This window comes from Astyanax mexicanus, chromosome 8 (assembly GCF_023375975.1).
Source record: "Astyanax mexicanus isolate ESR-SI-001 chromosome 8, AstMex3_surface, whole genome shotgun sequence".
Lineage (NCBI taxonomy): Eukaryota > Metazoa > Chordata > Actinopteri > Characiformes > Acestrorhamphidae > Astyanax > Astyanax mexicanus.
Genome location: NC_064415.1, coordinates 21229595 through 21252919, shown reverse-complemented (window position 1 = coordinate 21252919; position 23325 = coordinate 21229595). Strand labels below are relative to the sequence as shown.

General features: G+C 37.9%; 1 protein-coding gene across 1 annotated transcript in view; it reads right to left on the bottom strand.

Moving 5' to 3' along the window:
* Window positions 1-23325, bottom strand: part of arap2 (ArfGAP with RhoGAP domain, ankyrin repeat and PH domain 2) — a 168159-nt gene that overhangs the window by 86759 nt on the left and 58075 nt on the right. Inside the window, exons 10-13 of the mRNA XM_022678436.2 lie at window positions 18167-18273; window positions 11474-11673; window positions 1164-1249; window positions 122-304 (exon numbers count right to left, since the gene is read on the bottom strand). Of these exons, the coding sequence (XP_022534157.2) occupies window positions 122-304; window positions 1164-1249; window positions 11474-11673; window positions 18167-18273 (576 nt within the window). The remainder of the gene's footprint in view (window positions 1-121; window positions 305-1163; window positions 1250-11473; window positions 11674-18166; window positions 18274-23325) is intronic.

The following is a 23325-nucleotide window of genomic DNA, read 5'->3' as shown; positions in this document are numbered from 1 at the left end:
GCCTTTTAACAAGGTAGGGGAAAAAATAGCATGATGTCAAAGGCCACCATAAACACATCTCACATAAAGCAAATGGAAAACACACACACACGCAACACACACACACACACAACACACACACCTGGTTTAGCCCCTCTTGGTTGTGAAGTCCTCCCAGTACTCTCCTGTACTTCCTCTCTCTGTATTTTCTGCGATGAAAGGTCGCTCGCTGCTCCGGTGTCGCCCCCATGTGAAGCTCCTCCTCCAGTGGAAGGTTGAAGGCCCAAAATTTGTTCGCATTTTCGTTACCGACTTCTAAAAACAGCTTTAGAGCAAAGAAGAGAATTAGAGTCACAAAAAAACTATTTCTGGGAAAAAAAAGCAAAAGTTATAGTAATGCACAGTTAGAGCTGTCACACAAACTGTTTAGGGGTGGACGATGAATTGTCCAAAAAATAATTGTTGCAAACAATGTAATTCTTAATAGAAACATTTTACTGATTCATTTTATGTTATTATTGAATTAATATTGTGACAATACATTAGCATAATCATGTAACTACACTCTTTTAAAGAACATTTAATCCATAAGGATATTCAGAAATTGTAGCTGACAGAAGACTATTTAAACACACAATTAAACTGCTGTCTATTAACAAAGTCGACATTTTGGCCATTCATGGTAAGAAGCTTTCCTTGCTTAGGAAAAAAATAATTGGGCAATATTGAGGTCTTCAAAAATAACTGATTTCATATTTTATATATTGTTTGATAAGTCAATAACAAAGTAATCATAACGACAGGTCAATCAAAATCAATGACATATGGATATTAAGGCCCATTCCCATTTATAGGCTCTCCATTAATTAAGTGTAATGATCTAGCAATAATGCACCGCTTACAAGCCAAACAGTGCAGCTACAAAGAAAGAATAAATGGAACTATTTTAACTCGCTGAGTGTTTATAACCAAACAGATCGTATTTTCTCATCCTCTTTAACTCAAAATCTTTCAATAAGTAGTGATAACGGAACTGTGGCATAATCATAATAATACACCCAAGGTTTGTTCTATTTCTATATCTGTACAGTGCACCACTGGCTGATAATGGCACTCACAGAACACCTTTCAGCCAATCACATTGCAGGATCAGAACTAATTGTGGTATAATAGACTGTAGTTACCTCCACAAGTTCATTGGTCCAGATACTGCTGTCCAACTTCAAACTTCTGACCTGAGAGATACCAGAGCCCAGAAAGCGATGCTGACCTGAGAACAGCACACACACACACACACACACACACACCATCATCATCATCACTGCTGTAATAAGGTGTCACACCTGCAAAATATTAACTTTATATTTATAATCTCATTTACACCCTCACACCCTAGGTGTAAGTGTTTGCTTTAGCATGTCTTGTGAAGTCCTGCAGGGTTCTATGATTGTGCCGATAAAACTGTGAGTGATTTCGTGACAATTATGTCATTGATGTGATTATAAAAATGAAAGTGTTGGTTTAAATGCAGAGTAAAAGGTGTTAAGTGCAGTGAAAAGTTTGCCAAAATACTGTGCATCTGTGTAGCCAAGATTCTGATTGGTTTGATTCTGTGTTGTCCCATCCTATATGCAAATTTGAACAGGTGCATACCAGTGTATACTAGCTGACATCAAGCACTGCTTTTTCTAAAACAAATGAGTCTCTTGGATTCCCAAGAACAGGTGATTGTGGCTTTCCCAAGAATCGAACTTGCTATCGCTCTATGGCAACATTTGCACTGAGCTAAAGAGTTAATAAGGTTGTTCCATAACATTCCTTCATTACTGGTGCAAACCTGCTAGCCCAGTTATGGTTTCTTTTTCCATTTGCTGCATTGCTTAAATCAAGACCAGGAACTTAAATGAACATGCTAAGCATGCTAACTAGATTATGTAAAATAGAGACGTGTGATTTATGCAGCTGTCCCACATTACTACCGGCATCGCTCAACGTCATCGATAATGTTAGCAATGGTTGCGATCCTAGTGTCATTCAAAATCACTAATGCCCACATCAGACTACACAATTTTAGCCCGATTTTGACCCATTTTTGTCGGCACCGACAAATTGCGTGCGTCCGATCCGAATTTCAGTGTCACGAGTGACAAAGGTCCGTGTAGTATGGCATAGTTAAAGACCAGTAGTTTGACATGAGCGACGCCGTCGGAGAGTCTGACGGAAAGACTAGCATGTTAGAATTTTGTGTATTTTATCGCCTAGTTTGACATGCTCCCTGACGCTGACCAATAGGAAGACGAAGCGTTTTGTGGCACACAGATGTAAACACGGGAAAAGAAAAGCAAAATAGAAAAATAATCTAATAATCATCTAATAATCTACTTCATCCATGAAATTTTCTGTTTACAGGCACTGAAACCTAAGTAGCTACATTTTTACCATACCATGAGTCCTTTCTGGAGTACAAAAAGCATGTAATGTCCATTTGGGTCACCCAGGAATGAGCCCACAGTCGCTTTTCCCTCTTTTTTTTTTTGTTTTTCTGAGTACTTAGGCGCTACCACCACGCAAAGGGCTTCTGTAGCCATGATTGTCAGATTCTATGCTTCTCCCCCTGCGATGACTTACGAACTCACGCACGGACGCGGAGGATGATTGGTTGGTGACTAACGTGTATTGTTGCCAGTCCCACGAGAACGACACAAAACGAATATAACTGCTTAATCTGACAAAGTGAACATTGTGAGGGACAAAAATGTTGTGTAGTCTGAGCTTGGCATAACTCTGCTTCAGCAATGCTGGGGACAGGGTTCATGAAACTCTGTTATGGCAGCAGCCTGGCCTGACAAGCCAATAGGAAGATTCCTCCAAGTCTTTAAGCCCTCCTACTTCATGGTTCTGTGGCCACAAATAAGCTTCGCTAACCATGCTAAGAAAATCAGGCCCACTTTAAAGTGGTACAAGTTTTATGTGGTTGATTGCAAAAAGTAACATACGTTTAATCTTGAGAGATGATGCATGGAACATTATAGAAGCCTTACACGATGATGCATTACAGGGCTTGCCTAGAAAGTTAAATGTTTCAACCAGATTCATCTTCATATGTACAGAGTTACAAGTTAGTAAGGTTTTGTAGCTGCTGAATTGAGATCAGTCCTTTTTGTAGCAGCATTGGACATGAATTAAAATAGTTCAAGGGCTCCTGCAGCAGTTCTGACATATCCTACTGGTATCAAAAAATGGTGGGGGTGGCTTGGGCCCCCTTGGCGTGGGGGGGGGGGGCCTGCCAGGTGTCGGGCTGTTCCCGGGTGCTTGGGATCTCGGGGCCACATGCTCGGCTCGTGCAGGGGGTGCTGGCTGCTCGCTTCCTTTGGCTCTCTGGACTCTTGCTCTTTGCCATGGGGGCTTCGTCTGGAGTCTCCCCCGTCCTCATCTGGGGTGTGCGCATGGTTACCATCGGGATGTGTGGCCGCGGGTCTTCTGGGCTCCTAATGGGCTGTGGATGGTCTGGGTCCACTGGGTTCTTCCCTATCTGCCTCTGGATCGCAGGGGCATGGTGGCGGTTTCTTGCCTCCATTGTGGTAGGCATTTCATGACATAATCCGTAACACATGACATATTTTTGCAAAAAACAATAGAATAGAAGTAGCTGTGCGTGTGTGTATGTATTTATGTGTATGTATTAATATGTATGTATATTTATGTATGTGTGTATATGTATAAGCATATGTATAGTTAGAGTATGTGTATGTATGTATGTTTGTTTATTTTATTTTATTTTATTTTATTATTATTTTTTTTTTGGTTTGTTTGTTTGTTTTTTGTTTAGTTCTTTTTTATTTTTTTTTTCCTTCTTCTTGTACCCCCCTCCTGTACCTCACACTCCGATCCCTCCAACCCTGAACTCCCACAACTATATCCACAAAAAAAAAAAATAATAATAATAATAATAATAATAATAATAATAATAATAAATACATATATTATATATATATATATATATATATATATATATATATATATATATATATATATATATATATATATATATATATATATATATATATATATAAAAGAGAAAAAAATAAAAAAAATAAATAAAAATAAAGTATTAATTGTCCTCCGAAGAGGGGGGGGTGGTGGTTGGGCCAAAAAAAAAAAAAAAAAGGTGCATACAGCACTAAACTTCTAATGCTTCTGTGAAATTCCGTAGCTTGTTAATAATGAATGAAAGCTGGTCAGGGTCAGTTTGTATTACGATAATGTTACCATGGCTAACTGCTCCCCTTGGCTTTACTTACTGTTAGCTCCATTAACATTTTGCGGCTGAAATATTCCTTTAAGGCAAGCTTAGTGCAATTAAAAGAAGCTTTAGTCGGTCTTGGATACAGCAGTCATGTTTCGAATCTCATCTCATCAGCAAATGCAGTTATTCCAAATTAAGCCCCATCAAAATGAGTTATATTTCTTGTCTATAGAAAATATCAATATTTTCTTCCTTTGATCCAAAAATATGAACGTATAAAGGGCTAGAAATACCCGGCGAGCGAGCCAGTGCACAGCCAGAGTCAGCTCGAGTTGGAACTCATTATCACGCTAATCCCATCCATTGAAAGCCCTTATTTCTCACTGTCACAGCTCTAATTGCAAATGAAAGGCATGAAAAAGGCATTAATTGCTAATGAATCATGAGTAATTAATTGTGTTTGTTGGTCTCAGTGTTTGTTTAGCTGAACTTGAGGCGTCATCGCCGTTGTTTATGAGAGAAACAGATGAATTAAACATGGAGAGGAACACATATGAATATGGATTAAGCCATCCTCTCGTGTAATTAGTGGTAATGTAGAATTCGTTCGTTATCAAAGATTGTTATAGCTGTCCAAAAACCTGATGCGACTGAGGAGTGTGTCTGTGTTTTGTATGTTTGGTTTTGATTTCAGATTGGCTTCAGATTCTCAATAATAAGATGTACTTTGCAATTTAGCATCTTAATATACACAGAAACACGGAACAGCAAGCAAATAATGAAGAACAGCGCGCAGCTGAGATTGTATCAATACTGCAAAGTGAACAGAACAGGCAGTTCATTAAAACTAATATTTACACTCAATTAAAAACAACACTTTGCATTTCCCTGCTACACAAAAGTGCAGTTAAGGTCAGCTGTCAGGGGAAAGCAGGGAAAACAAATCTATTAACTTTTAGTAGAAATTTAAGGAGAAAATGGTCAAGAAAAAAAAAAGACATTCTGTGTTGTGGAGAATGCCCATTATCTCCACGTTTGATGTAGAGTGCTTACTACAGTTAGAGTAGTCGAGCCAAAAGCACCTAGACATCTGTCAATGAGAGGCTTGAGCTCAGTTGTAACATTTATAAAGAACATTAGCTTGCAGTTTATGCCAAGCATAAACCAGAAAACTTATAAAAATATAAATATATATTAAAAAAAAGTCTGACACTCACATGTCGCATCTAAATTTGTCATTAGTCTACAGAGATTAAGAATTTTACAGGGTCACCAATTACAAGACAGCAATTATAGTGGCTTCATATCCATACAGTGGCTTTAAAGTATTAATATCCCATTATACATGTTTTGTTTTAAACTTGAATTAAATAAAATCTGAAACATGTGATGTGCAAATGTATCTATCACTCTTTACTCTGAAACCCCTAAATAAAACACACTGCACTCAATCGCCTTCAGAAGTCACTTAGTTAATAGAGTCCAGCTGTGAAGGCCACAAACAGCATCATGAAGACTAAGGAACTCAACAGACAGGTCAGAGATACAGTTGTGGAAAAGTTTAAAGCAAGGTTAGCTTACAAAAAAAACATATCCCAAGCTTTGAACATCCCATGGAGCACTGTTTAGTCCATCATTTAAAAATGGGAAAAGTATTCTACAGATGCAAGCAACAACTACCAAGTCATGGCCTTCCACCCAAAGTAAGAGATCAACAAATTACAGCACTGGACAGAGAAGCATCCAAGAGGCCCATGGTCACTCTGGAGGAGCTGCAGAAATCCACAGCTCAGGTGGGAGAATCTGTCCACAGGACAACAGGACAAGTAGTCCACTCCACAAATCTGGCCAAATCTCAATAAAATAAATTTCAAATTTGTGGTAGTAAGGTGACAAAATGTGAAAATAATTCTGAGATCATTTCCCATTCTATTGACCTCGATTTTGGCTATTGTGTACTAAGTGAGAGGAGGCCTTTGTGTACTCATATTAGTTGGTGAATTTTCTTTCACGAAATCACAAACACAACAAAAATACTGTCATATGTGAGACGTTGCTCCGTTTCCCTAAATGAAGATTCTGATTGGTTCTTTCTTAGATCAGTGGTATCTAACAATGGAATATAACACTGCTATCTAGCTAACTGACACCAATATTTACAAGTATCCTAATCATTTAAAATTTATTTGTGTTTTTGTAAATCGATACATTATTGCAAAAAATATACTATGATACTTTAGTATATGGATATTTTTTATCATCCTTAAATAAAAGTGCATATTGGCTCGAATCAAGCACAGCGTTTTCCGAGGTACAGCTGAACAGCTGAATGTACATGATTCTCAATACTCATGCTAGACCTAACCCTAACCTTAAACCAACCCTAAAACCTAATCCTAACCCTAACATTAACCTAAAACTTGCATCTAACCCCAAACTCAAACTTAAATTAATAGTTTGTGGTTAGGGTTTAGGTGTAGGGTTAACATTCAATAGAATCACTTACATTCCACAAAGAAGTTATTTGTACTTCATGGACATTTAGTTTATTGTTAGTTGTGCATCTATGAGGCATCAATAATGGACCATTCTAGTAAAGTGTTACCCAAAAGTGTACTTTAGGTTACCTCTTAGGGAGAAAAGAAACAAGGAAAAACAAATCAATTAACTTTCAGCAGAGATTTCAGAGAAAATAGCTAAGAAAAACAAACGTTGGCCACGTTGTGTGTTCCTATGGTAACAGCAGTTTGTACTAGGAGAATGTCCATTATCTCCGTGGTGTTTGATGTAGAGTGCTTTAATACAGTTAGAGCCACCGAGCCGAGAACACCTGAATATCTGTCAGAAAGAGGCCTGAGAGCGGGACAAGAAAAGTGAGAAATAGAGACATGGAGGACTTCCCGAAATTGGTGAATGCTCTCTGAATATCTATCCTTTAATGGTCTCATCCCTCAAAGCATGAATCATTTAGTCCCTGGATAAAAGCAGCAGCTAAAGAAGCAGAGCTCAAACCTCATTGTATTGAAATCCCGCCCCACACACTGTAATTGAAATACACAATGCACAATTCATTCCCCTCGTTGTCTCGGTGACTTTTTATGGCTCGTTCTTGAAAAACAATGTGCACTTGGCTAATCACTAGCCTCTCATTAAATTCCCTCTCTCCTTCTTCTCCTCCTCTCTCGGTCTCTCGTCTTATTATCACTGACAGAGTCAAAAGTAATTAAACCATCTCTTTTCAGCCCAGGCTGAATTCAAGAGTTTGTGAAGTGTTTGGTGACTTTATTGGACACATTTAACTGTTTAGTACTATAGTACTGTATACCACCATCTATTTTTACTTAATGTACTAGACTTGTTTAGTTCTAGCAGTCTGCTCATGCTAACTAATAGAATGGGATTCATAGTACCTTCAATACAAACATTAATAGAGAGATCAGTCACAAACTAATAAGGAAGATATGCTGCTGATTAATATTAAAATATCAGCATATACAGGTATAGTGATACATTTTAAACTGATTGAATTTATTTAGACTTTGCTTAAAATGACTGTTTAGTAGTATGTGTAATATCTAATGTTCCAATCTAACTGACCTACCTGACCATTCATCTTCCTTTCTCAAAATAAAAGTTCCCCCACTGTTAAAACAATGTTCCCACAATAGATTTAGACAATTTCCATGTTTTCATGTTTTCATGCTCCACTGTTAAATAGTTACACACTGTAGACTCTAAAAAACTCTCATCAGTGCTGCCAGCTAGAGTATAGAAACCAGAATGTGCTCCTAACACCATCATTAAAAGAAAGACTTGGACATGGATGAGGATTATAATAGCTGATACCAGATCAGGATATCCCTTCCATAGATCACTACCTTGCTGACTTGAATCGAGTACTAACTCAATATACCAATCACTTTCATTACCAGCAATGTGCTTATATTGTCAAAAGGGATGGGAATCTATATGCTGCTCCTGTAATTTTGGTCACATTGACATAAAATGTATTTATTTTTAGTAATAGGACATATATAACATGTTTAATGTCTAATAATGCAGTCTAACTGACCTACCTGACTATTCATCTCCATATTTCTATAAAACTAAAATTAAGTTTATTTTTACATAGTGTGTGTATTAGCATTAGCCTCCTCTTATTCTTACCCAAATTTTACCTAAATTTTATCACTAGTAAAACAATGTTCCTGCAATAGTTTTGCTCAATTTGAGATATTATGTCATGTTTTCATGCTCCACCTTTTAAGATTAAGACACACTGTGACTCTAAACAACTCTAAACTAAACTCTTTGATTTACTGTAGTTAAAATAAAGACTCTGACATGGATGGGAAATAAAATACTAGACCCAAGTGATACTTGATCCAATAAAATTGTACATTCTATTTTTTATTTGATTGTGTTTATATGTATCTGTATCTTTATATTTTATATATTGTATTTTGTAACTTGTGTATTCAATTTGTAACTTTGTGTCTTATACCTGCTGCTGGTTGTCTAGAATTTCCCCTCGGGGATCAATAACGTATCTATCTATCTCTCTATCTCTCTATCTCTATCTCTATCTCTATCTCTATCTCTATCTCTATCTCTCTCTCTCTCTCTCTCTCTCTCTCTCTCTCTCTCTCTCTCTCTCTCTCTCTCTCTCTCTCTCTCTCTCTATATATCTCTATATATCTCTATATATCTCTATATCTCTATATCTCTATATCTCTATATCCATCCATCCATCCATTAATTTTATAATAAATTGGCCATCAAAAATCCTTTAGATAAAGTGTTTGAACTAACATGCTCAATGCTCTGATGCTATGTCTTACCTTCTGGTTTCCTCAAGGCACCATTACAGGAAATAATATCCCATTTGACATCAAAGAGAAGAGTAACCAAAACATAAATAAGTTTATTTTAGCTTACTTTAGAGAATAGAGAAGCGTTTACACTTGCAAAAAGGTGGAACAACTTTGTATTACTGCCCATAGATTAAGAATAGAATGTCTTAAAACCTCTTGTAGGTGGAACGTGTTGGTGTCCCAATACTTTTGCCCACAAAGTGTATGTAGCACATAGTGCTACAAGAGATTTAGAATCATATAAAACCAGCTAATCAATGGAAAATATTTATGGTAGTGGTTCTCAAACTGGTCCCTAGAGGCTTCTAGCTACTCTATATCTTTACTTCATTTCTTGAACTGCAAGCCGAGTTAGAGCAAAAAAAAAACATTTGAGGGCAACCATTGAACCGTCTGGAAGGGCCCTGAGGAGCGATTTGAGGATGACTGATCTATAATACGATTCCTGTGAGGTATTAGTGTAGTGCAGAGAACAGCCTTGACTTTCAGGCAATAGAGTAACTCTTAACTCTTTGTGAGAGATCTTTCAGTCATTCATTTCAGGCTAACCGTACACCACACATGCTGGAAACTACAGATATGGATCCATCATGTTGATTGTAACACTCCAAGCAACATGTGTGAGAGCTTGTGGATTCCTTTTTCGCACAACTGTATTGTTCAAGTGTACTTCCGGAGCTTTAAGTGTGAGTGAGGTGTAGTTGAGCCATGTAGCTGCTAATTAAGCAACTGGAGGCACCTTGTGAAATATATTAAAAGTTATTATAAAGTGTTACCAACTTTTTTTTAGAATAAAGAATGAGCTCTTCTCTTAACAATTACAACATAACATAACATAATATAGTAAAGAACTATCCAGAAGAATATTCCTTTTTTATTTTTTACTAATATGTAATAACCCTTTTAAAAGTTCCATATCTTAATGTGTTTTATAATCCGAAGTGCTTTATGTATGAAAACGGACCAGAAAATAGACGTCCATTTATAGTGCGCCTTATAATCCGGTGCTGCTTATAGTGCAAAAAAATATGGTATTTGAATTCTGCAGAAAGTTAGCTCTTCAAAAAAGGGTCAATCAATCAAAGAAAAATTATCAGATGAAATCAGAACAGAATTCTCAAAGACTTAAACGTTTTAATACTGTCAATTTAAATAAAAATAAAAGAACTAGTCTATAATTGAGGTGTTTGAAATATAAAATCGGGGTGTTTGACACCTAATTTTAGATATATTTATTGCAGACACAGATTGGAAAAATGCACAATCTAATACAGCCTGCCCAAATCCTACAGAGAAGTACTGACAATAGAACAGCACTCTCTGGAGCAGATGAAGATGAACATATTGGCATACCTAACCATGTCTAATGTCAGGTATGGGGCTAAAAGGGCTGTGGAGTAGTGAAAGAACTGTATTCTCTGGAATGATGGGATGGTGCTCCATTCAGTCCTTTTGAATGAGCTGGGGTGTTCGAAATCATCCAACATCTTGATTTTACTAATGCTCTTGTTAATGCAATCAAATGCAATCAAATGCTCACAGCAATGCTCCAATATTGCCAATAGAAGAGAGCCATCCTTGGATAGTAGAGAGATAAACTACTTAATGTTTATTACATTAATAATAAACCAATTAATAATGATCCAATTAACAGTCATATGTTATGTTCCAATGCTTGTGTCCATATTTTTTGCACTACAAGGCGCACCAGATTATAAGGCGCACCATATATGAATGTCTATTTTCTGGTCCATTTTTCTACATAAAGTTTTCCGGACATCTAGGTGCTCTTCTGCAAACTTCAAACGTGCATCTTTTTTTTTTTTTTGTACAGCAGTGGCTTCCTCCATGATGTCCTCCCATGAACTACTTCTTTGTTGACTGTTTTCTTTATTGTTTGTCAGCAAAAATGTTAGCATGTGCCAGAGTAAGAGTTTATGTAAGTCTTTAGCTGATACTCTAGGATTCTTCCTCACCTCATTGATTATTCTGCACTGTGCTCTTGCAGGCATCTTTACAGGACGACCACGCCTAGTCTACCTCTTAATGTGTGAATTTTATGCACTATATATTTCTTCACATACATAACCACATAAAAGTAAAGGAAAAAAAAAAGGAAAAAAGTATTGAAAAAAATTAGGATAAAACAGTAATAAGAATGAAGAACTGAAGTGTGAACAAACATAAAACATAACCTCTTGCTATTTGCTAAAATATTCACAATATTCAATAAAACAGACTAAATATTGTTTAATTATGAGTTTGTGAAAGTTTAAGCTTGTGTGCAGATATAGTAACACTCACATTTACTTTTAAACAGTGATTCAGCACTCTAGGTGTGTGTGTGTGTGTGTGTTCTGTTCAGAGTGTGTACCTGCACACATTTTACAGATGACCACTCCGAGGTTGATGGAGGCCCACTCAGGATTTGGCGCTCGGCAGTCGGCGCAGTTCCTGTTCGACTGGTTGAACCAAACCTTCTCAGCCACCTCATAATTGGACAGCGTCTCCACGATCGATTCCTGCACTGCCTCGATCCACTCCTCGCGCTCGCGCTCCGACTCCGCTGTGAAACTGACAATTGATCTTTTTTAAAACTCCTCGTTATCGATTTGATTTTATGGACCAATTAAAGACGTACAAGGTGCTGGGCGGTTATTATAGGAGGGGAGAGAGCGAGAGTGCGCACGGGAGAAAGAGAGGGAGAGAGAGAGAGAGGGAGAGAGAAAGAGAGAACAAGACGAAATAGAGAGAACAAAAAACAGAGAGAAAAGATAAGAAACTGAATGATAAAGAACGTAAAATGGAACACTGGAGACAAAAAAAAGAGAGTGAGAGAAAGACTAAGAGAACAAGTGAGGGAAAACTAAAGAAAAATCACAAACAGTTAGAATTAGAGTTGAACGATATAACAGTAAGCCCATATATTGCTGTATTTAAAAAATGATGTATGTCAAATTTCTGTTCTGTCTCAATTTAATGAACGGCCAAAACAGTTTTTTCCATTCTTCTGCATTTAAGATGAGCACAGGGTGGGTGTGCTGTTGGAGCTGACTGATTTGTGAGGTCACATTGTAAAAAGAGTAAAAAGAGTAAAAACTTGTAATATGGTGTAAGACAGAGCTCTTCAAAGAGCACTTACTCTCTTAACATCTTTCACACACTAACTACTTCTAACCTCATTTCCTTCTTCCCCTCCTTCACTCCTCTATCCCATCATTTCCCTTCGACCTCTTTTAAACCCTATCTAAAGATGTTTTACCTTTAACTTCTATTACTTTTGTACTTCATTATTGTAAGTCGCTTTGGACAAAAGCATCTGCCAAATGTAATGTAATGTAATGTAATGTGTATCGTGGTAATATTTGGAGATTACCTAAACATTTTGATATTGCCCACCTCTAGATAGAATAAGAGGCAGTCATACAGGGAAAGGAACAGAAGGCAAGTAAAAACTGTTGCTCCCTTAGAGAAGAAGTAAACAAAGAGGTTGAGAGAAAAAGAGAGCAAATAAAGAAAGAAAGATAGAGTGAAGAGAGAGAGACGGAGAGAGAGAGAGAGAACAGAGAAAAGTGAAGCCGAGCGTAAGGGCAAGAGAGTGCACAAGAAAGAAATAAAGAATGAAAATAATTGCCTTTCATGTTGAAAGTGCCCACTTACAAATCCACATACAAAGACCCTGCATGTAGAGTTGCACACAAACATTAAAAACTAAGCATTTAAGGTGGAATTAGGCAGATAATTTCCTCTTATTTCAAACATACAATCACATTGGTCACATTTACAGCCCAGTGACTTCCACTTCTATCATAATAAAGCTCTGCAGTACTAATAGCTGAGCAACAAAAACAGCCTGTTTACTTTACTTGTTCTGAAGCACAGTTCCGCTCAAACACACACTCTAACACCACCATTATCACATGCTAAAATCACATATGCTTAAGAACAGAATCCAATCAGAACCAACCAAATTGCAAAACTGTCTCATCCTGCTGGAAATCTCAATCAATATCACAGAACTACACAGCTATTCAATCCTAAACCATCAATACAGAGCATCAGATCCATACTGACCACACTGACTGACCCAAACCGCACAGAGACGCACCTTAACCATATCATATAAACAGTATTATTTTCTTACATGGTTTATATTAGTTTATATTATACAACATTCTTAAGTTTTCACATTTGTTTTTAACCTTGGATAGACAGCAAAAGAAGAAACGAGAGAGTGAGAAAACATAAGTACAAAAGAGCATGAGAGCGAGACAGTGAGGAAGAGCGAGAGGGCAAGTGAGCATGCGAAAGCACAACAGATAGTCAGCAGGCTTGACGAGAGAGAGAAAGAGTGGTCGAAAGCAATCGCAAAAGAAAGGAGAGAAAAAAAGAGAACAAGTGAGAGGGTGGGTGCGTGTAAGAGAACACTACAGTCAGCAAGGGAGTGCAAGACTGCCAGCAAGAGAGCAAGAGACTAGAGCGAGGGCCAGCATGAGAATGTTAAAGGCAGCGCGAGAGACAGTGAGAGACCACACAAGAATAAAAGACAGCATAAGAGTGTGAGAGAGAAAGATAGGGAGCGAGAGAGATCACAAAAGGGAAGAGCAAGAGACCAAGCGAGAGAGTGAGAGCAGCACAAGAGGCAGCTTAAAAAAGGCAGCGCAAGAGGCAGCGCGAGAGGCGAACATGGGAGGAGCATGAGAGATGGCAAAAACCAAAAACTAGAAGGGACAATACAGAGTGAGAGGGGAAAGCGAGAAAGAGAGTGAAAGACACAAAAGATGAAAATGAGAGGCAGCATGAGAGACAGTAAAAGGGGAAAGTGAGAGAGAGTAAAAGACACAAAAGATAAAAACGAGAGGCAGCATGAGAGACAGTGAGAGAGGAAAGCGAGAAAGAGTGAAAGACACAAAAGATAAAAAACGAGAGGCAGCATGAGAGACACAGAGAAGAAAGCGAGAGAGAGTGAAAGACACAAAAGATAAAAAATGACAGGCAGCATGAGAGACAGTGAGAGAGGAAAGCGAGAGAGAGTGAAAGACACAAAAGATAAAAAATGACAGGCAGCATGAGAGACAGTGAGAGAGGAAAGCGAGAGAGAGTGAAAGACACAAAAGATAAAAAATGACAGGCAGCATGAGAGACAGTGAGAGAGGAAAGCGAGAGAGAGTGAAAGACATAAAAGATAAAAAAATGAGAGGCAGCATGAGAGACAGTGAGAAAGAAAAGAGAAAGAGAGAGTGAAAGACACAAAAGATAAAAAACGAGAGGCAGCATGAGAGACAGTGAGAGAGGAAAGCGAGAGAGAGTGAAAGACATAACAGATCAAAAATGAGAGGCAGCATGAGAGACAGTGAGAGAGGAAAGCGAGAGAGAGTGAAAGACACAAAATATAAAAAATGAGAGACAGCATGAGAGACAGTGAGAAAGAAAAGAGAGAGAGTGAAAGACAAAAGATAAAAAATGAGAGGCAGCATGAGAGACAGTGAGAGAGGAAAGCGAGAGAGAGTGAAAGACACAAGAGATGAAAACGAGAGGCAGCATGAAAGACAGTGAGAGAGGAAAGCGAGAGAGAGCTTCATAGGCAAGAGAACAGCAAGAGAACATGAGAGAAGCAGAGAGAGAGAGAGAGAGAGAGAGAGAAAGAGTGAGAGCCAGCAAGGGAGCAAGAGAGCAAGCACAAGAGGCTATAAGAGCCAGCAGGACAGCAAAAGAGCACGAGAGGCTGCAGAAGAGAGAGGGAGACAGTGCACGGAAATGAGAGAAAAGAGAGACAGCACAAAAGAGTGAAAGACAGAAAAGCTTTGTAAGGAATGCAAAAGGTAAAAATGAGAGGCAGCATGCGAGAAAAAAATCAAGAGATCAGCAAGAAAATGCGAGAAAAGCAGTGCGAGAGACAGAAAGAGAGAGAAAGAGAGAGAGAGAGAGAGAGAGAGAGAGAGAGAGATCATGGAAAAGTGAGAGGCAGCAAGGGAATATGAGACTGAAAGAATACAAAAATGAAGGCACAAAAATGTGAAAGACTGCAAAATAGAGAAAAGCAAGAGAAAGAGAGGCAGCACAATGGCATGAGACAGGCAGCACGAGAGACAACAAGGAACAGCTCTTGTGAAAGAGCTCTAAAACAAGTCCATGTACAGAGAAAAGAAAAAGAAAGCAAGGAAAACGGATAAAAATAAAGGAATGGAAAGAATGCAAGTGAAAATTATCATCGGCAGCTCAGCGCCACATGAGCCATACAGACAGACTGACACACTGAGTGCTAAAAGATAGTAATTTCCTTCTCCCTGCTACTGTAAATGTGTCTGACAGAGTGTGTAAATGAGATAAAGATTTGAAGAGAAGAGAAGATATGTATTTAAATGTGTGTACATATGTGTGGTTGTGAGCTCAGTATGAAAACTAAAAAGTACTCAAAGTAAAGTGTTGATTCGTCTCGTTCATTTAGCTCCTCGTCATGAAGAGACGCGTCGTTCTACCGTTCGTGCTTTCTTCATGACTCGCAGCGATCAAATGAGCTCCGAATATACAATCCAGTAAACACTAGGCATCCAAAAATCAATGGCGGTTACGGGACCCTCCACAGCCATTACTTTTAATGAATCCGAGAGATCGGGTTTATTTTTGCCGCTTGATTTTAGCAAGAAATTCCAATTATGTTGACAAAGCCGACACTAAACGCTAGAGACGCAGGCCTCCATGTTTAGCAAGCAAACACAAACAGATCAATACGTCCCATAGTCCACAAAAGACAGACACCAAAAAGAAAGAAAAAAATATATATATATACACATACACTTCTTAACCAGCGCCGCTCAGCCGAAGCTAGAATAAAAAGGAAGGCATCGCTTAGAATCATATCGAACGGCTATAAAAGGGTCACCAAACAACAAACATCCAAACATCATAGGTTAGGTCGTCGCTATAACAGCCTCTTCCTCGCCGGAGCAGACCGCTCGCGCGGGGTCGAATGTCATCGACGGCGCTACTGTACGAGCACCGCAGCAGCTCTGCTGTTGAAAAAGAGGAGGAAGAGGTGGAAAGAGGATAGAAAACAGATCAATAATGAGTGAAAGTGGCTCAGATTGTCTTATCAGAGAAGCGGAGCAGTAATGAGTGAGAGCCTGTTTGAGGAAAGGAGGGAAAAAAAGAAAAGAAAAACACTGCAGGTCAGTGACTATAAGAAGTGCTACCAAACAAAGTCTAAAAGGATTAGAAGTGTTTCATCTGGCACTAATAAACCCCACACTATCGGGTTCAGCAATCACGTACACTGGTTACTCTAGAGTACAGACAAAGAGGGCTTCAAAGCCTTTTATCTGGTGCGAGAGGTAATACCCCCCACTTCCCTGCAGTCCTTTTAATCACACTTTCAAATGAAACTCAAGTTGTATCCAGTAGATCACAGAAACAAACAGGCAGAACTGCAATACTTTAATAGTCTAAAATCTAAGGAAAATGTAAAATGATTAGAAACCATAAATCTTTGGCTTACATAGTGCCCCACATGTGGACCAAAAAATTAGTAGATTAATACTTTACCCCGTTAATGCATTTTAACTATTCGTGACAATCTATTAAGAAATTTAATTCAATTATTCAAAACAATATTCTGCGATTTACTGCATTTAATCGCACTTGTTCTTCTTAAGACACAAGTTTTTATAGTGGATATTTAAATATAAATAAAAGAATGAATGTAAAAAAATGTCAAATGTAATCATGTTTATATTTATATTAGTGGTATTAATTAAAATACTAGTATATACTTGTATGTTTGAGGGGAGATAAAACCAATGTGGGGTGCTGGAATAAAGAATGCATGACAGATTGGATAGAGGAAGCTTTTTTTTCCACTTTTTTATAAACATCTCAGCTTGTTTTTTTTTTGGATTTCTGAATTAGAACTTAATTTGCTGTGAATTAAGAGCGTTTTCACACCTGTAGTTTCTATGTTTCTATGGTCCGGATCAGTTGATGAGTTTGTTTACTCATACTGTTTGGTTTGGTTTCATACAGGTACAAACCTTAACGCACTAAAATGTTTACCAATGAACCATGTGAGCATGTTGTCTCCTCTGATTGGTCAGAGCTGTCTGGTGCAGGAGCAAGAAAGTAAATAAAGTGAGAAGATTCTGTGTTCCAATGTGTATATCTGTGCAGTGTGAAACTGCTTTAACACTGAAAGCACAGCAGCAAAGCATTTTCAATGGGACAGTGAAAGCTGCACAATACTGCAGGTGTAAACAGCAAGGAGCAGCAGAGACAGCATTTGTTCACAGCAGTGTATTAACTGGCTAATATATCAGACTAAACTCAACCTTATCAGCAGTTTAGCTCAATTAAAAATAAGTATATTTGAAAGCTGGGTTGAAACGAGACCAGATAATATTCTCATGATTTATGTATTCATTATGACCACATTAGTTATGATCTGTCTAAATCAGATGCCCTTTTCTTGTAGATCTGTCAGTTGTCTAAAACTGAAGCTGAAACTACAGCCTGAAAACACCACAGATATTTAGAAATTGCAGGCTGTTTCTGAGGTAAAGACACTCATTCTAAAGGAAACAATCACTTGCATACCCATAACCCCACTATCCACAGCTTGGCTTATCTACTGCTGAGCAACCACCAGCCACCAGCCACCCGTGATGCATTCAATTTTGTAAAAATATTACACAGAATTAATGGATTTTTAAGAGAAAGATTTTGACAGGCACCTGCATCCAATTTAACAATCTGATTAAATTCCAAAAAAATCTGCTTGGGTGAATTCCAAAAGAAGTGTTTTAGCATAAACACACGAGCACAACCTGCAGGCTATTACCTTGAGTGAAACTATGGTTATTGGACTGTTTCATTAGTAGAAGCAAAAGTGAATTGATATCAAAGAAGCTCACTAAGAGGCTTATGAAGATTCGAAGGTCATTTTTAAAAAAGGGTGTTGTATTAATTTAATAGGGATTTACGTACCTGTTTAATCTCAAAATGAGCTGAAGCTTTTGAACACTTAGATAATGTATGCTCTTCTAGCTCTAAGTAGGACACAAACAGATGTACTCACCAGAAGGATCTAAAAGGAGTGTTGATCTCGAAGCTTCTGCGGTCCACGTGTTTCACGCAGGCAGCGGTCAGGTCTACTACAGCAATGGCCATCCCAGTGTTAAAGTCCTGCAATAGAAATGTACAGAATTTAAATCATCAGTTTAAATGTTAGCTTAATTATACAGTATACAGGACTATGTTTAACATAGTAATAAGGTGATATGTTGTGGAAAAACAGGGTCATATACATATAAATACATATACATATAAATACTGTAACATACAAGGTCATGTACTCTGGGGAAAAAAAGAGACCACTTAAAAAATCTCTGGAATAATATCAAGAGGAAGATGGATTATCACAAGCCACCAAACGAAGCTGAACCGCTTAAATTGTTGCACCAGGAGTGGCATAAAGTTATCCAAAAGCAGAGTGCAAGACTGGTGGAGGAGAACACGCCAAGATGCATGAACACTGTAATCAAAAACCAGGGTTATTCCACCAAATATACATTTTTGAATATATTAAACTTCATAAATATGATCTTATTTTCTTTGCATTATTTGAGATCTGAAAGCTCTGCATCATTATTTCAACCATTTCTCATTTTCTGCAAATAAATGCTGTAAATGACAATATTTTTTGGGGGAATTTGGAAGAAATGTTGTCTGTAGTTTATAGAATAAAACAACAATGTTTATTTGACTCAAACAAATACCTATAAATAGCAAAATCAGAGAAACTGATTAAGTTTTTTAAGGCAGTGTGAATTTTGTAAAAGGCCTTATAGTGGATGCTATATATAAGGGAAATTCCATTTTTTTAAGTTCAGAAGTACAGGAATTTAAAATTTCTCGGTTCTTAGTATTGCATGTGTACTAGGATTGTCACATAAGGCATTACCACCCACAGTGTACAGTGCAGTAGGTGTTAATGATTGTGACCAATAGCATCTGGCTAGAACTGGTCATGTGAGCGTACAACAATTCACCTTCACATTCAATGCAAGAGATAGCACACTATCTCACAGGTCAGTGCAGCACTCTTTCCATAAAAGATGGCAAAATTCATGGGACACAGTACTTATTCTTGTCCCCTGAGGTAACACTTGTCATGACACACTTTATACAGCGCTATCCCATGACTTTTGCCATTTCGATGTACATCTGTACCAATGTAGTTTCTTGCTTGTCTTCATGTATTCTGTGTATTATAAGCAAAGTATTAAGTAAAGTGATAAATAGGCATGCATTACTACTATTATTTTTATTATTACTACATGCTGGGCCCTATTTTAGCAATCTTTTGATGAGCAGTTAACTGCATTCCACACAGCTCGATTGATATGGAATTTCCGTGTGTCTTTGCAATCATCACAGCAGGAAAAGTATTGCTTTCGCACCTCTTAACACGCAAAAGGCATGTACTAATCCATTTAATTTATCATGGGTATTTTGGGGTATTACATGCAATCAACCTACCAGCTTGCAATCTGACTAAATCTTGCAGATTTCTATTTCAAGAGCATACATGGACGTGTCTAACACTTATCAACAGAGGAAACTGTCATTTACACCAACAGAAATGTTATTTTATTTAGTATACTGTCTATTGTTAATATAAAAGTTATTGCATAGCTGCTAACTGTCAGGTGATATGTGTCTGTGCACTACTGCATGTCCACATGTGGGGGTGTACGTGCATCGGGAATGCGCCTGTGTTGCCAAGATAGCAACGAACGTCTGACAGTTGATGTCTGCCTAGGTTGTATTAAGTCAGTGGCGTACCTGTGTTTTTCGTTGCGAAGATAGCAATATGCCAGAAATGTATCTGAAATTATCTCACTTCCAGACTACAAAGCCCATCCTTGTAGTGCCTTTTTAGTGCTATTTAAACAACACTGGTGCAAAGTTGGAAAATAGACTGTTGGAGGGGTGTAAAATATTAATGAGCATCATGGCGCACCTTGTACAGGGTGTAAGATAGGGCCTGTGATTTGATTGCAGTCATAGGTACAGATCCTTAAAAAATATATTCAAATGCATTTTTCAAACTGATTACAGTGGTTTTCATTCAAAATATACAGCAGCAACTTATCTAATTACACTGGACTAATTATGCTCTCTGTAATTAAAAGTATGAGTAGTTGATCAGTGATCTTAACGCAAAAAAAAAAAGAATATTGTCAATATATGATTATTATATATAATATGATAAGTCATTTTCTCTATTACCAATATTCATTGTATTGTCCTCCTAGAATTTCTTTACTATTGTATCCCACATTTCCGCCTTTTTCATTGGGTTGTATAGTCTGGTATAGCGGCAACATTTTCAGGTTTTCACAGCAGACAGGAACACATGCACCAGAACCAAGGACATCTACGATTTATATGTATATGGCAAACTATTATCACACATAATAGAGGCTTATACTTCTGGATTCAATCCATGAAATAGTGAGAGAACACTGAAATGAGACAGCAAAAATAGGATAAAAGATGCGAAAAGAGGCCTTTACATATTTCTCTGAACACCGACTGTGTGTCAGGGTCAGAGTGGAGATGCAGAGTGACATAATTCAAATCAGTACAAAAAGAAATGAAATTACACTTGAGCAGAATACTGATGAGAATGTGTGTATATGCATATTATAACAATCAGAGTACAGCTATTATTTACTTGCTTATGCAACAGTGAAGTTCACCAGTTCATAGCGATATTGTATATACAATATTTGCATTCTGTCCAGACCAGTATAAGGCTCTTCAGCTACAGGATCAAGGCTTTTTAATGACCCTTGATGAAAAGGCTCTGGAGTGTCCTGAGTTTTGAGTGCATTTTTTTTTTTTTTTTACACGGATGTGTGTGGACCTACATATTTGTAGAGATCGAATATAGTAAAATTAATAATAGCTATAACTACCCTTTTATACTTTGATCATCACTGAAACCACGGTAATTGATGTAGTACCGTATTTTACGGATGTAAATTTTCTGGTTCATTTTCATACATAAGGTGCACCGGATTATAAGGTACATTTTACACTAGTAAGGAACAAAAGTGTGGCCATGTTTTAAACAAGAGCTGGATGTTAATCTACACAGATTTCTCTCCTGAAAACTGTTTATTTGGGAGAGTAAAAGGCTTTCGTTCATTTTCAGTAAGAAAAGATTTACAATAATTTAGAGAGGTTAGCAGCAGCGCTAGCCATGGTTAGCAGAGCTTAGCGCTAGTAAACACCACTTGATAGCGCTACACTGAGGAACCCTGAGTGTTCCGGTAACCCACGGCAACCTATCAGCTAGCGGTTCATCCCACGTAGCTTGTATGGAAAACACACTACAGATTACAGTCAGATATAGTCACCTCTGAATGGCGATAGAGCTAGCACGGTTAGCGGCTATTGTTAATACTGCTCCAGCCTCGGTCCTGGAGAACTGCACTGAAACTCCTTTGTAACACTGTACTTTAGCAGAGTGGCTTTACTGCTCTTTACAGATTTTTGGGAAAATTAAAAGATTTTAAGTGCACTTTACAGTGTGAAAAATACAGAAATTGGTAAAACTCACTACAAATGCTGTACAACTGTGGCAGGAGAAAGTATGAGTCACATTTTCGTTCAGCAGTTTGTGCTGACTGATCGCTCTGATCAGACAGCTGCAGATTGTTAGGAAGATATGTGAAAGTACATTTTTAGTAAGTTAACAATAAGTTACCTACATAGTGATACAAGACCATAACAATACTGATAACTAGTTTTGCATTGATACTGTATAACATTGGTATCAAAACTGGCACCTACTGTATTGGTACTGACAAGAGGGAGCACTGATACCAATACTGACACATATGCTAGGGATTTGCAATTCAATATAACAAAATATATTGAAAAAAATATATTTTTTATTTGTTTACATTTTAGGGTATGTAAACAGTTCACGTTACAGAGTATACAACTTTTTATGCAATTAGAAAAGAGCGATATAACAACATAGTGCAACACTGCCCTGTAGAGTCTGGAGGATTTAACCACAACACTAAATGAACCACTGTCTGATATCAACCTTAACCTGTAAACTAAAAATTATATATTGATGCTTTGTTTTTGAAAACTGATACAGAATTGCAATAAACTAAATATCACAATACTACAACTTCAATATTAATGTTTTTGTAGCACATACTTCACTAAAAGACACTTGATTGAAGATAAGAGAATTAAAGTGGTGTATGATTACAATTACAATGCTTCTTAACTTCCATGTCTTAATTCTTTGTGGCAAATTTAATTTAACCAGTAAATGCTGTTCTTCCAATTTTATTATGTTATAACCCTGTACATTTCAGAATTTATAGGCAATGTTCAAGTAGTTACATTAGATTTAACATTGATATATGGAATTAGAAAATACTGGCATCAGTATCAGAAAGGAAAGGTTGTATTGGTGCATCCCTATTTATAATGTGAGTGATAATTCCGCCTTCTATAAATCTATAATGGTGAATATACAGTTTTCTTTACATTCGCCACATATGTGTAAAAAAAAGTGCCCCTCTAATGCTTAATTTAGCCTGAGAGCTGGAGGCATGCTGCACTAAAAGCTAAGCTATGATTGAGTTCTTGCCTCCGCTGGGGCTCTTTCAGCAGGTAGCTGGGCGAAGGATCAATGCGGCGCTAAACAGAGGCTGAGCAGAGGCTGCTTTTGTTTGTTTGCCGTGACTTTGGTTCCCTTGGGGAGTCACGGGGTGACCTCCGCTCAGGGCATGGTTGCAGTCTCCCAGAGGGAAGAGAGAGAGAGAGAGAGAGAGAGAGAGAGAGAGAGAGAGAAAGAGAGAGAGAAAGAGAAAGAGAGTGTGAGAGAGCGAAAGAGAAGGAGAGAGAAAGGTACGCAGCTGCAAGCTCGTTCATCTTGTTAAATTAAATACTCCACTCCACTGAACATGAACAGTCACCCACTTCACTCTTTCGTTCGCTCCCTCCCTCGCTCTCCATCGCATGCTCTTTCACCTTCTCTTCATCCCTCAATTCGCCCCGCTGTCTTCACCTCCCTCTACATTCCCTCCATCATTGTCTCTCCCCATCTAACTCCCTGTCCCCCCCACCCCCTCGCCTTCTCTTCCAAGCGCGTGGTCACACGTTCGCCACGGAAAGGGGATTTTAAACCAAAAAACA